At 37.5% G+C, this 15,810-nt stretch overlaps 1 protein-coding gene across 1 annotated transcript; it reads right to left on the bottom strand.

The window, feature by feature from the left end:
- Positions 1-240: 240 nt before the first annotated feature.
- On the bottom strand, positions 241-10,354 carry HSPA13 (heat shock protein family A (Hsp70) member 13). Its single transcript, NM_001038505.2, has 5 exons — positions 10,297-10,354; positions 7,442-7,782; positions 4,490-4,703; positions 2,467-2,634; positions 241-1,528 (listed from the first exon to the last, which is right to left on the bottom strand). Exons 1-5 carry the CDS (start codon positions 10,319-10,321, stop codon positions 861-863), a joined length of 1,416 nt encoding a protein of 471 aa, NP_001033594.1. The 5' UTR covers positions 10,322-10,354; the 3' UTR covers positions 241-860.
- Positions 10,355-15,810: the final 5,456 nt, after the last annotated feature.

Genomic DNA, 15,810 nt, shown 5'->3' with positions numbered 1-15,810 from the left:
CCAGGAAAGCCCCTTATCAACATCTACAAAGGTCTTAAATAACCAAAAAAATTATAGTAATAAATATTGTGACATTAACACATTTTTAAAATGTAATTAATAATTCTCTTTTGTTTTCTAACCATGCAGAATCATGGAAATCGAAGCAGAGAATGATAGCAGATTAAAGAAATAAAATATAAATTGGTAATGAAATATTTGAATAAATTTGTAGCTTTTTAGAAAGAAAACAAACTGATTCAATAAATATATTTTAAAACTCTGGAGAATGCAGGTTACATGAATAGGACACATAACAGGACACTGACTCTGTGAAGGTTAACTTTGTCATATAATATGGCTGTTACTGAACATTGTATATGCAGCTTATATAAATAACACTGCTATCTCCTAGTCAATGTAAGTACATGACATCAACACTGTCCTTCAAGTATAGTTCAAATTAAGAATTACATCTGATAACCAAGTAAATAAATTGCCAGCCCCTGCTAACACAATTTAGTAAGAACTGGGAATCATATAATTGGCACTAGGCAATGTTTACAGAATATAGTTTTAAGTGCACATGGATGTCTACTTCCAGAATCCAGAAAATACAGTCACCTATAATCCAGTAAGAGAGTTGTACCTCAATTCTATCATTTTAGAAGTACTTGTTGGAATGGGATCTCTCCAAAATCAAGAAGGATCGATCTGGTCACATTCAATCTTAAAATGTTATGCAAAATTTCATATATATAAACGTTATTTTTCAGGTAAATGTGTGAGACATTTTCGAGACTTTATTTGGCTGATGGAGGTTGTCTGATAAAGAGGAAGAGATCATTAGACAAGATCTCAAACAGCCATCCTTTCGTACTTCAGTTGAAGTTGGTCTTCTGTAAATGCTTATTGGGAATTTCTAAAGCACTGACTTGGAGAGGCCAAGAGCCTCCATCAATCCCTGCCTGGATAGCCACTCCTGTCACCACGGCCAGGTCAGGGTCTACAGACGTGTTGGGGTCCTTTCCAAAGAACTCTTGGATGACTTGGCGGATTCGAGGAATACGAGTTGAGCCCCCAACCAAGACCACCTCATCAATCTCAGTCTTTTCCAGGTGGCCTTCTTTCAACACTTGCTGAATGGGTACAAGTATTTTCTGGAAAAGATCTTCATTAAGGGTGTCAAAGAGCTTTCGTGATATTTCTGTTTCAAATAAAACCTGACCCTCTCCATTTTTCTTTTCAGATAGGTTAGCTCCAAACATGCTGTCCACATGGGGGTCATTTGCTTGGGAAAATTTGTCCTTTGGCAGTTCACTGTCACTAGTCGGAGGTCCCTTTCTGTCATTTTCCTCCACTGTTAGTAGTACTGACATCTGGGCAGTCTCATGAAGTGTCAGGTTTAACTTGACCATTTCTACAGCTTGTCTTAATCGGTGGATTTCCTCTTTCCTAGAGGGCAGGAAGCCATATGTTTGATAGATCTGTTTGTATAAGTACTGAAGCAATCTCTGATTGAAGTCTTGTCCTCCAAGTTTATTGTTTCCTAAGTTAAAAATAAAAAAGTTTATATTATGACTATATGTATGTGTTTACATATGCATGTATCTGTGTAGTATGTATGTATAAATGATATTCTGGGAATGATAAATACTTATTTAATGTATTATTAAGATTTTATTCATATACAGACTGATTAAAAATAACTGGGTTAAAAGCAGTTTAATTCAAAAGTACACTATTAAAATACAGTGCACATCTGGGTTCAAATGATGTAAAAGGAAGTCTCTCAGTGATATCAAATACTTTTTCGGAAAATAAGAAATTGAGAACACAGACTGGGCTTTAAGTAGCAATTTAGAAACAAAAAGCGGCATTAGTCTCAAAAGAAAGACGTGTTTCTTACAATAAAAAGTACCAGTAAGCATTTATCTTTAAAAAAAAAAAATTCATTTTAAATGATTAAGAGCTAAAAAGTAGAAAAAATAATTTAATAAGGAAAAGAGTAATGTGATATAAATTCCCATCACTGAACTTGCTTCAAAATGGAGTCCAGTTAGACTACCTATAACTTAAGTTCCATAGGCTTAATTCCTTAAACTAAAACAAAAACCGTAAAAAAACTTAGAATGCAAAATACTATTACTAGATTTCCTAAACATAGCTATTTAGTGAAATAGATTATTAAATGAAGTAAACTGACCATCCTTCATTTTAAATGATTTCTTTCCTTCTGTTCCCTTCACAATGGAGGTGAAAACTACTGGCTCAGTGAGCTACAATATCTGACTTACAGGATATCCAGTCATTTTTTGAGACTTAACTTTTTGCTATAAATAAAATAGGTGGTGGCATTAAGATCACAAGTACAGAAGATTACCAAAATGAATGCGAAGAATACTGAAACACTGAAAAATGAACACTTTAAACATTAGATATGTCAACATGCCTGAATCTTGTTAACACTCCCTACATTTTTCTTACCAGACATGGCTCGAGTTAAAAACATTCCTCCTTGTTTATTTAGCAATGACACATCGAGAGTTCCTCCACCCAAATCTATCACCAAGACGTGAAAGACTTCAGCTTTGTGGAGACCATAGGCCATAGCTGCTGCGGTGGGTTCATTTATTACTCTTAAGATCTTCAGTCCTGTAAAATTGGTTGGAGAGAAGAACAATCATTAAAGGACATGATCAAGGAATTTTTTTTTCACTTAATCCTACAACATATTAGTATCTTCTCCAACATGAACTCCACTAAGTAATAATAAGAAAGAACAGTCACAAGCCAAATAAAAACAATGAAACGGGAAGGACAAATATTGGTTCTTTTGAATAGATATCATTAAAATTTTTCTAAAAGATGACTACAGTATAAAGAATAAAGGCTCAGATTCAGTGAAATACATCACTCTATTCTTTTTAATACTTAATTTTAAAAGATCCCTCAGCCTCTTCTAAATTTCATATTTTACTTGGGAAAGGAAACATTAACCATATACTATAACAAATAGCTATAGAAATAAGCTTATGGTGCTCATTTTTTAAAAATGACTTTTTTGTAAAAGAACAGATGAACAGATAGAAAAATGATAAAAAGAAAAATCTTAGAAGATATGCTTTAATAGCTACAATGATATTTTTAAAAAGAACTTAAAATGCAAGATCCTTGAAAGCAACTCTGAAATATACAGCAAAATCTCATTTCAAGGTAATGCTGAACAGTAGATGTGCAGACAAAAGATCAAAATTTCCTTGAACAAAATTCTGCTTTAAACTAACTGCCACATATAATGAGTGGCCTTGAAAGTAGTATGACTTTCTGTATCAAGAGCCATAAAAACTATTCAAACTCTGAAGAATTTATTCAAAGACCATAATACTATTCCCCTTAGCTTTCTGACTTCATCACTCACTCGCCTTTGGTCACACTGGCCAACCCTCTGTTTTCTAAATTCTCATCTTATGGCCGCTACACTGGCCACTCTCTCCCCTGCAACATATTTCCTCCATGCACCTGCTTGGCTCACTACCTGGCTTCCTTCAACTCTGCTTAAATATCACTTTCTCACTGAGGTCTATCTGATCACTCTCTTCAAAACCTGCAAGTCCCCCTACTCTCTGATCACCTAGCAAGCCCATTCCTTTATCCTGTCTTTCTATAACATGTTCAGTTCAGTCGCTTATTCGTGTCCGACTCTTTTCCAACCCATGGACTGCAGCACGCCAGGCCTCCCTGTCCCTCATCATCTGCTGAAGTTTGCCCAAGTTCATATCCATTGTATCAGTGATGTCATCCAGCCATCTCATCCTCTGACGTCAAACCTGGAATATTAGGTCCATGAATCAAGGTAAATTGGATGTGGTCAAGTAGGAGATGGTAAGAATAAATATCAGCATCTTAGCAATCAGGGAACTAAAATGGACAGGAATGGGTGAACTTAATTCAGATGATTATTGTATCTACTACTGTGGGCAAGAATTCCATAGAAGAAATGGAGTAACCCTTGTAATCAACAAGAGTCCAAAATGCATACTTGGGTACAACCTCAAAAATGACAGAATGCTAAAGGTAAGAACACTATATCTTCGATACTGATTTTCTCTTTGCTCCAGTAGAATATAAGCTCCATGAGAAAAAGGGTTTACCAGTTCTGTTTACCTAGGTAATCAGTATTTGCTGAATGGTATCAAATAAATTTTCTCCCACCTCAGATTTTTAAAAAACATTGTATTATATTCATCTTCACATTAAAACAAGTTCAGGAGAACAAATTCCTCACTGTTATGTGTCCATGTTCTTTCTCAGCCTTGGTCATATACCTGCGGGGTTGTTGTCAGAATGTACATATTTTACATTGTACCATGGGGCCTTCTTAATTGTTTATCTACCATATAGTTTGTCTAGGCGCCTAATCAAGTGGATGGCAAAATAATACACTTCATTACAGATTTTCAGCCTAAGAAAATTTTGAGAAAAATGCAACTCAGGCAAGTGATATTACCTGCAAGGTTAGCAGCTTGAATTGTTGAATTTCTCTGCTTTAGATCAAATTCTGCTGGTACGGAAATAACAGCATTGGCAACTGGCATTCCAAGATACTCCTCTGCCATTTCTTTTAATTTTAACAACAGTCTAGAGCCAACATATTCTGGGGAAACGGTGATGGTTTCATTACTTGTCACAGAAAATTCAACCATTCCATTTTTGTTTAAAACCTGTGAATAAGATTTGCAAAGATGAAAACACTATATATGAGTGTGTATTTATATCTACATACATATAATACATACACATATACTAATACACATAAATATATATATATATACACACACACTGAATGTATTCAATCAAAACTTACCCTGAAAAGGTCATAAAATTTCATTTGTTATCTAGCAAGTGCATGTACAAAGATTAGAGGCTATTAAAAGATATACTTTAAAATTATAAAATAAATCTACTCTAGTTTTTAATAATAGCAGAAAAATAAAACTTATCATTAAGTATGCATTGGAGAAGGAAATGGCAGCCCACTTCAGTATTCTTGCCTGGAGAATCCCAGGGACGGAGGAGCCTGGTGCACTGCCATCTATAGGGTGGCACAGAGTCGGATACGACTGAAGCAACTTAGCAGCAGCATATAACTAGAACTCAATACGTATGTCAAATGTAAGAAAAAAATGAATGATGAGATAGAGCGAATTTAGTCACTCAGTCGTGTCCGACTGTCTGCAGCCCCAGGGACTGCAGACTGCTAAGCTCCTCTGTCCATGGAACTTTTCAGGATACTGGAGTGGGTTGCCATTTCCTTCTCCAGGGCATCTTCCTGACCCAGGTATTGGAACCTGGATCTCCTGCATTGCAGGTAGATGCTTTACTGTTTGAGCTACTAGGAAAGCCCAATAGAAGGAATAACAGTTGCTAAATCATGTATGTGACTCAAGATCTTCTTTTTCAAAAAACTAATTTATTTCCAAACATAATAGATAATTGAAAGAATGTGCTGGTATGTATTAACAAGAATAATTTTAATACTTCACTATTTTTGCTAAGAATCAAATATCACTCACATTCTTATTTCCATGAAAACGTATATTAGTATACTATCCTTGCTAATGTAGATGTATATTTGTACATTTAAAAAAATTAGATTAATTCCAGTATGTTCAGAGTAATCATAAAAGAGAAACAACAAAAAAATTGGATCACTGAGAAACTTAAAACACACACACACACACACACAAAATCTTAAAATAACTCTAGGATCAATAAGTAATGTACCCAAAGCTGCAATTTAGAGGAAAATGTATAGCTTTATACAATTTTATCATTACAAAAGAAAAATTACAAATTAATAAAGGGTCTTAACAAAAGACCCTGATGCTGGGAAAGATTGAGGGCAGGAGGAGAAGGGGACGACAAAGGATGACATGGCTGGATGGCATCACCGACTCAATGGACATGGGTTTGAGTGAACTCCAGGAGTTGGTGATGGACAGGGAGGCCTGGCGTGCTGCGATTCATGGGGTCGCAAAGAGTCGGACTGAGTGACTGAACTGAACTGAAAACAAAAAATTAAAAGAAAAGCAAAGAAATAAACCAAATACATACCTGGAGAAATTTTTTTCTCCTCTGAAAGATGAATAAAAATTTCAGAGCTTTTATGTATGGGTTATTCAATAAGCAACACTGATACAATCATCTAATTTCAAAACTATTAGAATCCTATTTCATAATTTACCAAAAAAAAAAGAGAAAAACCCTACATAAATATCTAAATATTTAAGAGAAAAAGCCCAGCAAAACCCAAACCTACAAATACTTATATAAAAGCATTAGAAAAAAAATACAAGTGGATAGCATAGGAAAGGCTGTTGTAAGTAGCATAAGAGTCTAAAAACGTTTTTAAGGAATTATTGAGATGATTTTACCACATAAAAATCTAATACTCTAGACAATTAAAAAACAAAATTATACATCAGTTAGTTAAAAAAAAAGGGGGGGATACTTAAATGTCACAAATGTATTTTTATAGTCATTCAAAAAAGATAAACATCCCAAAAGAAAATAGGACAAAGGGTGAGAAATGGATCACTGAAGAAAAAAGCAATAAACTGATTTTTTTAAAAGTCTGACTTCACTAGAAATCACAGGAATGCAAATTACTACTATTTTTTACTTATCTACTGGCAAAGACTGAAAAATAATAACTACTGAAGACATAGGCAGTCTGAAAAACAGATAAGAGCATGTAAACTTTTCGGTGCCCAAAGTTGGCAATACAAATCAGAAACCTTAAAAACATACAACCATTTGGCCTATAAAATTTACAAAATTATCAAACAAGTGTAAAAATACACATGTACAAACAATGATATTCACTGAAGTTCCAATGATAGTGGAAAACTAGGGAAAAAATAAAACATACAGAGACTGGACAATTAAACGGTAGAACACTTGTTCCACACAACCATGAAAGATAATGATGTAAAACTATATATATGATATATTGATGAGTTTCAAAGAAGTCAAAACACAGCATGCCTAGTATGATCTCTTTTTCTATATACAAATACATATACACACACACACAAAGAGAGTATCTATTTATCCATCCACCTATCTATAGGTATATGGGACTTCATTAGCCACCTGCTACAATGCATTCTATAAAAAAGGCAATGCAGTTTGAGGATGGCAGAGTGAGAAGAACAATAAAAGAACAATGCATTTTGAAGATGGCAGAGTGAGAAGATGGTAGTGTCCTAAGTCCTCAACAGTGTTGTGGGACCAGCGAATTAACCAACCCAGGAGCCGCTGTAGGACTGCTTGTTGAATGAGATAATATAACTTCCATACAAACTGAGTCCATTGAAACATAAATTTTTGTAACTTGAAGCCAAAGAACTAATTGAAACAGTGTGCTGAACTAAAAATACATTTCACCTTAACTTACCTTAAATGGGTATCTCCCAATTTCAGCCTCCAGTTCTTCCGGGGTAAAAACTTTGCCTATGAATCTTTTAGCATCATATATTGTGTTCTGAGGATTCGAATCTGCAAGCTCTAAGCTTTCATACCCCACATAAACATCGTCGTCAGTGAAGGATACCATGCTGGGTATGCTGATATGACCATTTTCATCTGGAATGACCTTTACTTTTCCTGTGCCAGGAAAAAACACCCCAACTGAACAATACGTAGTGCCAAGGTCAATTCCAATCACTTTAGGAGTAGGCAATGGTAAATACTGTTGTGCCAAATAGCCAGCCAACAGGAGAGTCAAAACAGCTGATCCTGAAATACAGGCAAATTAAAAGTTATGTCTTATTAAACTAGTATAATTTGATAAATTACAACACTAAAATCACTCTTCAATACTAGACTATAAAGTCTCAAAATTTTTTTCTTTTTTACTCATAACATTTCTCAAACATCATGTTTTTCACAATTCAAACTGACTATAATACCATTAAAATGAAGTAACAAAAAAGAAAAAAAAACCCTGTATGTTAGTGTACTTAAGGATGAGTAAAGGGCTGAAAAAGAAACATTTCAGTAATACTTGTACTAATATTGACAGGAAAAGTCATTTATCTGGAGCAAAAGTCAGAATGTAACCCAGTTCAGTTCAGTGGCTCAGTCGTGTCCGACTCTTTGTGACCCCATGAACCTCAGCACGCCAGGCCTCCCTGTCCATCATCAACTGCCAGAGTCTACGGAAATCCATGTCCGTTGAGTCAGTGATGCCATCCAACCATCTCATCCTCTGTCATCCCCTTCTCCTCCTGCCCTCAATCTTTCCCAGCATCAGGGTCTTTTCAAATGAGTCAGCTCTTCACATCAGGTGGCCCAAGTATTAGAGTTTCACTTTCAACATCAGTCCTTCCAGAACACCCAGGACCAATCTCCTTTAGATGGATTGGTTGAATCTCCTTGCAGTCCAAGGGACTCTCTTTCTCCAACACCACAGTTCAAAACCATCAATTCTTCGGCACTCAGCTTTCTTTATAGTCCAACTCTCACATCCCTACATGACTACTGGAAAAACCATAGCCTTGAGTAGACAGACCTTTGTTGACAAAGTAATGTCTCTGCTTTTTAATATGCTATCTAGGTTGGGCATAACTTCCCTTCCAAGGAGTAATCGTCTTTTAATTTCATGGCTGCATTCACCATTTGCAGTGATTTTGGAGCCCCCCAAAATAAAGTCTGCCACTGTTTCCACTGTTTCCCCATCTATTTCCCATGAAGTGATGGGACTAGAGGCCACGATCTTAGTTTTCTGAATGTTGAGCTTTAAGCCAACTTTTTTACTCTCCTCTTTCACTTTCATCAACAGGCTGTTTAGTTCTTCTTCACTTGCTGCCATAACGGTGGTGTTATCTGCACATCTGAGGTTATTGATATTTCTCCTGGCAATCTTGATTCCAGCTAGTGCTTCCTCCAGCCCAGCATTTCTCATGATGTACTGTGCATATAAGTTAAATAAGCAGGTGACAATATACAGCCTTGACATACTCCTTTTCCTATTTGGAACCAGTCTGTTGTTCCATGTCCAGTTCTAACTGTTGCTTCCTGACCTGCATACAGGTTTCTTAAGAGGCAGGTCAGGTGGTCCAGTATTCCCATCTCTTTCAGAATTGTCCAAAGTTTGCTATTTATAGTTTTATAATTAGCTTTAGATATCAATATTAAAACAAAATTCTATTATTAACATTTCCACACCAAAAACCCTGATATTGTAATGCTGAAACTCTTTTATCTCCCCTCTCCTTTTTCTTTTCAAAAGGATGAAATGGATAAACTGGAACGAAACAGTTTTGGAAGTTGCTTAGATATTAAACTGTCACTTCATAACAGAACACACTTAACCTTTTCTGTATTAAATATGAATGAAGGACATCTTGCAGCGGTGATATTTAGGAGAAAGAAGTGTGTAAGTTGATGCTAACATCCCCTGCACAAATGGTTCCTAGCTAACAGAAGCTTGCCAATAAATGTTAATTATGAAAAAAACAAATATGTACAAATGTTACACTGCCTGTAAACTTAAGTGAAGGAGAAAGAAGCCACTTCGAATTTATAGTTAATCTGTTACTTGGTTTCAGGAGGCTGTGTTATACACCTGTGTCCACTCAGGTTACATACAACTCAAAATGCCAATCTAAAGGAGTCTCTTTTACTAATTCTTAGCTTCGTAACAATTAATTACTCAATAAGAAATCCTCATCAACACGTAATGAAATGAAATCAACTCCCATTCCCACCTTCCACTGGCTCTTACAGACTCATTTTCAGAAACATTTTATCACATTCTCGTCTGGAGAGGGTAATTCCTACCCGGATTGGTGGAAACACTGGCCTACACATTAAAGAGCCCTGGGTCTCTCAAAATCCAGCATCCCACGAGCCTACACGTCGGGATGCTGCTAATGCTCCTCCCCCTTCCTCCACAAAGGAGTCTCGGGAATGCATATCCTAGAGGCCTCTCAAAGACCCCGATTCAACCAACGATTCAAAAATCGACATTCCTTGGATAAGAACACTTTCTGAGTTCCAACATCCTTGAAATGTATGCAGAGGGTCGCCGCCGGCCCTACCCGGGCCTACAGCGGCCGGGGCATTCCTAGAGGCGACCCCCAACCCGGCGTCAGGAACAGCCCTAAACTGCCTCAAGGGCACCTTTCTGACGCCTTTCCCGCCACGCCAGCGGGATCGAGCAGTTGCAACAACGATCCCGACCCATCCCTGCTTCCCTCAACCGCTCCGGTGCCCGCGACAGCGTAAAGAACCCTCCTAGTTACTAACCTAAGATCGTCATCTCTCCGGCCATCACAGTCCCGCCGAAGAGGCTTGCGATGACTGTAACATACGTGAGGCACCGCCCCCAACCCCCCTGGCAGACCCGCGCTCTTCTGGGAAATGTAGTCCTATTGCTCTGACTCGGTCAGAGAAACTATTAGAAAGGACTTCATTTCCCGTGAGGAGGCGGGGATTAGGGCCCCCATTCAACCGCTGCCAGTGACGCCTGAGCCGCCCTCCCACGCACGGGCTACAGAGCCAATTACGCTGGGATGGCGGAGTACTAAGAAGAGGGACTGGAGTTTCTAAGCAAACGTGAGGTAAAAGGCCATCTCTTTAGCACCGCCTCGCCGCTCTGCATTCTGGGAGGTGTAGTTCCTCTCACTCCCCGTTCGCCTACGGGAGAGTGAGGACTGTTTGGTTTTGGCGTTTTGGGATGATGTCCCTAACCAGGCCCAGGTTCCAGCGTTTGTTATTTCGTTCTTACTACCTTTTGAAACGTGCTTTTTTGCCTGGGATCTAGATTCCAGATGTGGGTTCTTAAATGTCTCCCATTCCCCGCCCACAGCATCCTTTAGAAGAGCCTCTGTCACAGTGCAAGCCTAGAGGGTGACTGGGCGGGCTACCTTGGAACTCGGATAAGAACCTCACTCCTTTGCTTTTCTTTTGGGAAAAAAATGTATTCGAGCACCTTCAGTCAGTGCGATTTAACCAAAGGAGTAGGGATATGTTTTCTCTATCGCTAAAACCGAGGGACGTTAAAAACAAAAATGTAAACAAGATACCTTAACGTTCTCTTGAGTTAAGTCATAAGTGGCAGGAATTGTTCTTATGTACAAATCCCATAACATGCCACGGCCATTTGGGACCCTTGTGAAGTGTTTTTCTGGTTCTAGTCTTCAATAAACCCGATTTTTCTCCCTTCTTTGTCACTGCTTATACATAATGGCTCCTTCAGAGACTGTTTTGTCTGTTACTAATGTTAACATTCATCAGAACTATGATCTTGGAGAATTGAATTCTATTTCCTCACCTTAGTTGTAAGTCAGACGATCCGTGTTGACAGCAAGTCAACCTGCTAGGAGAATAATCGGCCAATGACTTTCTAACTAGCTTTCTAACCGATTAAAAAATGTATGTGAAAATGTTGATGGTTATTGAATATGTTATGGTTAATGGGGATTCATTATAATGTTCTCTTCACTTAGGTGGTATTTTAAAAATCTTTCGTAATGTAAAGAATAAAAAGTATGTGTATTTTTAGTGAGTAGTATTCACTACCATTTCCTTACGAAGAATGCATAATTCAAACAATCCATGAATAATATTAAGTATAATGATCATCTTCACACTTACTGAGCACGATGTTAGCCACTGGTAACAATCAGAAGGAGAGACAGAAGGTAGATACATAAATGTAATTTACTATGGTATATAACATAATTATGGTATAGCCATAGGGGATAAACAGTACTGAATAAAGTCTGTATAATTTTATCTTGAAGAGAAGACAGTGGAAGATAATATGCCTAAGAGTACTTTGAAGAGTGAAAGGGGCTGGGAGAGGTTGATGGGATAATAAGAAGCAGTTGGTTGGAGGTATTTCAGGATGAGGGAACTGGATTACCAAGAGTGTAGAAGCAGAAGGCAATCTCATAGATCAGAGCTGTGCTGTGTGCTTAGCCTCTCAGTCATGTCCGACAGTTTGAGATCCCATGGACTGTAGCCTGCCAGGTTCTCTGTCCATGGGATTCTCCAGGCAAGAATACTGGAGTGGGTTGCCATTTCCTCCTCCAGGGGATCTTCCCAATCCAGGGATTGAACCCAGGTCTCTCACATTGCAGGCAGATTCTTTACCGTCTGAGCCACCAGGGAAGCCCTAGATCAGAGCCGCTGGATCATAAAGCATCAGGTGGAAGTTTGAGAGACAAGACAAGAGATTAGACCAAATCAGGAAGATTAATTAATTGCGGCAGGCACTGGTCATTGCCTTCTTCCTGCGACACACCCATGCTAATAGGAACTATCTAGTCCATGGGGTCGCTAAGAGTTGGACACAACTGAGCGACTTCACTTTCATTCTTCACTTTCATGCATTGGAGAAGGAAATGGCAACCCACTCCAGTGTTCTTGCCTGGAGAATCCCAGGGACAGAGGAGCCTGGTGGGCTTCCGTCTATGGCATCGCTCAGAGTCGGACATGACTGATGCGACTCAGCAGCAGCAGTGAGACTAACCTGGTTGATTCTCAGGGTTATAGTAATGTTATTAATAACAGAAAATACCAGAGTTGGAGAGTAAAGATGAGGGCAGGAATATGGAAAGAAGTGTGGATATACTGATTTCTTCATTTTTCCTAGCAGGGAGTTAGTAAGTATTGTTTAGAATGGAGAATTTAAGAAATAGAAGCATAAGTAGATTATATAAGTTCATGAAGGCAACTTCCTGAGAGACCAAAAAATAATAACATTTATAAAAAAGAAATAGGTTATTAAGAATAAGTGAGATAAAAATATGCATTATTTCAGTTTTTCATAAAGGAGTGTCAATATATATCAAAATTAAACTTTTAAAATCCATGTATTAAAAATATATCAAGAAAAGAAGCAGCAAAACCAAAAAATATGGCAAATTTACGATCAGTTTTTATATTTATAAATATAAATGAGATAGACTAAAAACTTCCAAATTGTCACATTGTAAGTTTTTTAGCGAATGCAGTTGTCAGTGTTATTAGAGACTTTTAAGTGGATAACCAAATGAAGTTCATACCTTGAAAGTATCCTAGAGGGCAATGTGGACCTACCCCTTTATTTATAGAGAAAAATAAAAGGCCAAACTAAGGCAAGAAAATTATGCTCTTAATTAGTGTTTGTTCTCTTAATAAATTAAACGCACTTTCAATTTAGTGATTAGAGGTAGGTACTATTTAAAAATACTAGGTAGAGTGAACAGAAACGGCAATGGCACCCCACTCCAGTACTGTTGCCTGGAAAATCCCATGGATGGAGGAGCCTGGTAGGCTGCGGTCCATGGGGTCACTAAGAGTCAGACACGATTGAGCGACTTCACTTTCACTTTTCACTTTCATGTATTGGAGAAGGAAATGGCAACCCACTCCAGTGTTCTTTCCTGGAGAATCCCAGGTACGGGGGAACCTGGTGGGCTGCCGTCTATGGGGTTGCACAGAGTGGGACACGACTGAAGTGACTTAGCAGCAGCAGTAGCAGCAGGTAGAGTGAAAATTGTCTACATATCCCAATAATTCACATTATTACTTCATGAATGTGCATTAGGAAAATCATTGCAAATAATAAACTGTTACAACATATCAATGTAATTCAAAAGACAAATAGCCCTTGTTGTTGTTTAATCCATACTTATTTCTCTCTCCCCTCATCTATATAAGAAAAATTCATTGAGTGGAAAATCGATCCAGTTCTCTGCACATTTATTAAAAGAGTAAGTGTATTGAAATTACAACCTAGTGTGTATAACATTTTTACATTGTATGAAACACTATAATATTTGAATATAAAAGATTATTCCTATGTTAAAAGTATGCTGTTAACAGGACAAGTCTCATTTAATGAACCAGAGTATGCATATCTTTTTTTCCTTGTGCTATACTGTTATGGTTCCATTTATTTCTATCTTCTGGGCACTAAAAATTTATTACATGAAGGTTTTTCATGTAGAGATATTGGTAAGGAATAAATTTGGTTTGTAACTATTAATAAAAAGTTGATGCCAATGTTTTTTTTTTTCTAAGAATCTAATTATTATACTTCATGAGTTTTGAAGGATAAATATATTTCCTAATGAGTTTTAAAATATCTCATATTCTGGATATTGGCTGTAAGTTTTAAATGAATTTAAGTGGAAATATATGTTACATATGTCTGTAGTAAGTAATAAATATATTGCCTTTTAAAAATACGTTTCTGAGTAAAGCAAAGTGTAACAAAAACTTAAAGGCATAAGAACACATTAATACTTCTCACATGATCAAAAATATATTCCAAACAATAAATCAGTTCAAGACTTAGAATTATTACCAGTATAATTGAGAATGAGACAAGCATACCCATTACCTATTATAGAGCATTGCTCTGGAGTTAACAGCTAGTGCAAGAAAATAAAATAGAGATATAAGTTGGGAGAAGAAAATAAAGAAGCAACTTTCTGATTATTTTCTAATTATGTAACTATTGTATTAATTTAGACATTCTAACACAATACCATAGACTGGCTAACTCAAACAATTTATTTCTCACAGTTCTGGAGACCGGGAAGTCCAAGGTCAAGGCACTGGCAGATTTGATGTCTGGAAAATGCCTGATTTCTGGTTCATAGACAGCTGTCCTGTCTTAACACAGAGTGCAAGGGACAAGGGAACTCTCTAGAGTCTCTTTTAAAGGGTATTAAGGCTTCTGTGATAGCTCAGTTGGTAAAGAATCTGCCTGCAATGCAGGAGACCCAGGTTCAATACCTGGGTGGAGAAGAGCCCCTGGAAAAGGGATAGGCTGCCCACTTCAGTATACTTGGACTTCCCTTGTGGCTCAGCTGGTAAAGAATCTGCTCGTAATGTAGGAGACCTGGGTTAAGTCCCTGGGTTGGGAAGATACCCTGGAGAAGGGAAAGGATACACACTCCAGTATTCTGGCCTAGAGAATTCCATAGACTGTATAGTCCATAGCGTCACAAAAAGTAGGACATGACTGAGAAACTTTCACTTTCACTTTTTCACTTTCAACCCCACTCAGAAGGATTCTATTCTGAAGATCTAATCACCTCCTAAAGTCCCACTTCATAGTACCATCACACTGGGGTTTAGTTTCTATATTTGAATGGGTGGGAGTGGTGCACAAACATTCAGTTTATAGCAATTATATATGAGCACACCAAAAATATCTGTGAAATAATAGGAATTGAATAGGTGGGTCCCTTTAATAATATTGCACACAAATACATTTTCTATTTGCAAACAATAGCAAGTTAGAAAAATATGGCAGGAAAGATCCCAGTTAGAGTAGAAACAAACAAACAAAAAAAGATAAAATCCTAATAGCCAGGACATGGAAGCAACCTAGATGTCCATCAGCAGATGAATGGATAAGAATGCTATGGTACATATACACAATGGAGTATTACTCAGCCATCAAAAAGAATACATTTGAATCAGTTCTAATGAGGTGGATGAAACTGGAGCCTATTATACAGAGTGAAGTAAGCCAGAAAGAAAAACACCAATACAGTACACTAACGCATATATATGGAGTTTAGAAAGATGGTAACAATAACTCTGTATACGAGACAGCAAAAGAGACACTGATGTATAGAATAGTCTTTTGGACTCTGTGGGAGAGGGAGAGGGTGGGATGATTTGGGAGAATGGCATTGAAATACGAATAATATCATATATGAAATGAGTCGCCAATCCAAGTTCAATGCACGATACTGGATGCTTGGGGCTAGTGCACTGGGATGACCCAGAGGGATGGTATGGGGAGGAGGGAGG

Source organism: Bos taurus, chromosome 1, assembly GCF_002263795.3.
Source record: "Bos taurus isolate L1 Dominette 01449 registration number 42190680 breed Hereford chromosome 1, ARS-UCD2.0, whole genome shotgun sequence".
Lineage (NCBI taxonomy): Eukaryota > Metazoa > Chordata > Mammalia > Artiodactyla > Bovidae > Bos > Bos taurus.
The sequence above is the reverse complement of the archived record's forward strand: the minus strand, read 5'-3'. Positions and strand labels throughout refer to the sequence as shown.

Coding starts and splice junctions, on each gene's coding strand:
- HSPA13 (NM_001038505.2), bottom strand. CDS start 10,321: ATGGCCGGAGAGATGACGATCTTAG. Junction 7,783..10,296: donor CGGAGAGATGACGATCTTAG/GTTAGTAACTAG, acceptor CCTGTATTTCAG/GATCAGCTGTTTTGACTCTC. Junction 1,529..2,466: donor TTTAACTCGAGCCATGTCTG/GTAAGAAAAATG, acceptor TTTTTAACTTAG/GAAACAATAAACTTGGAGGA.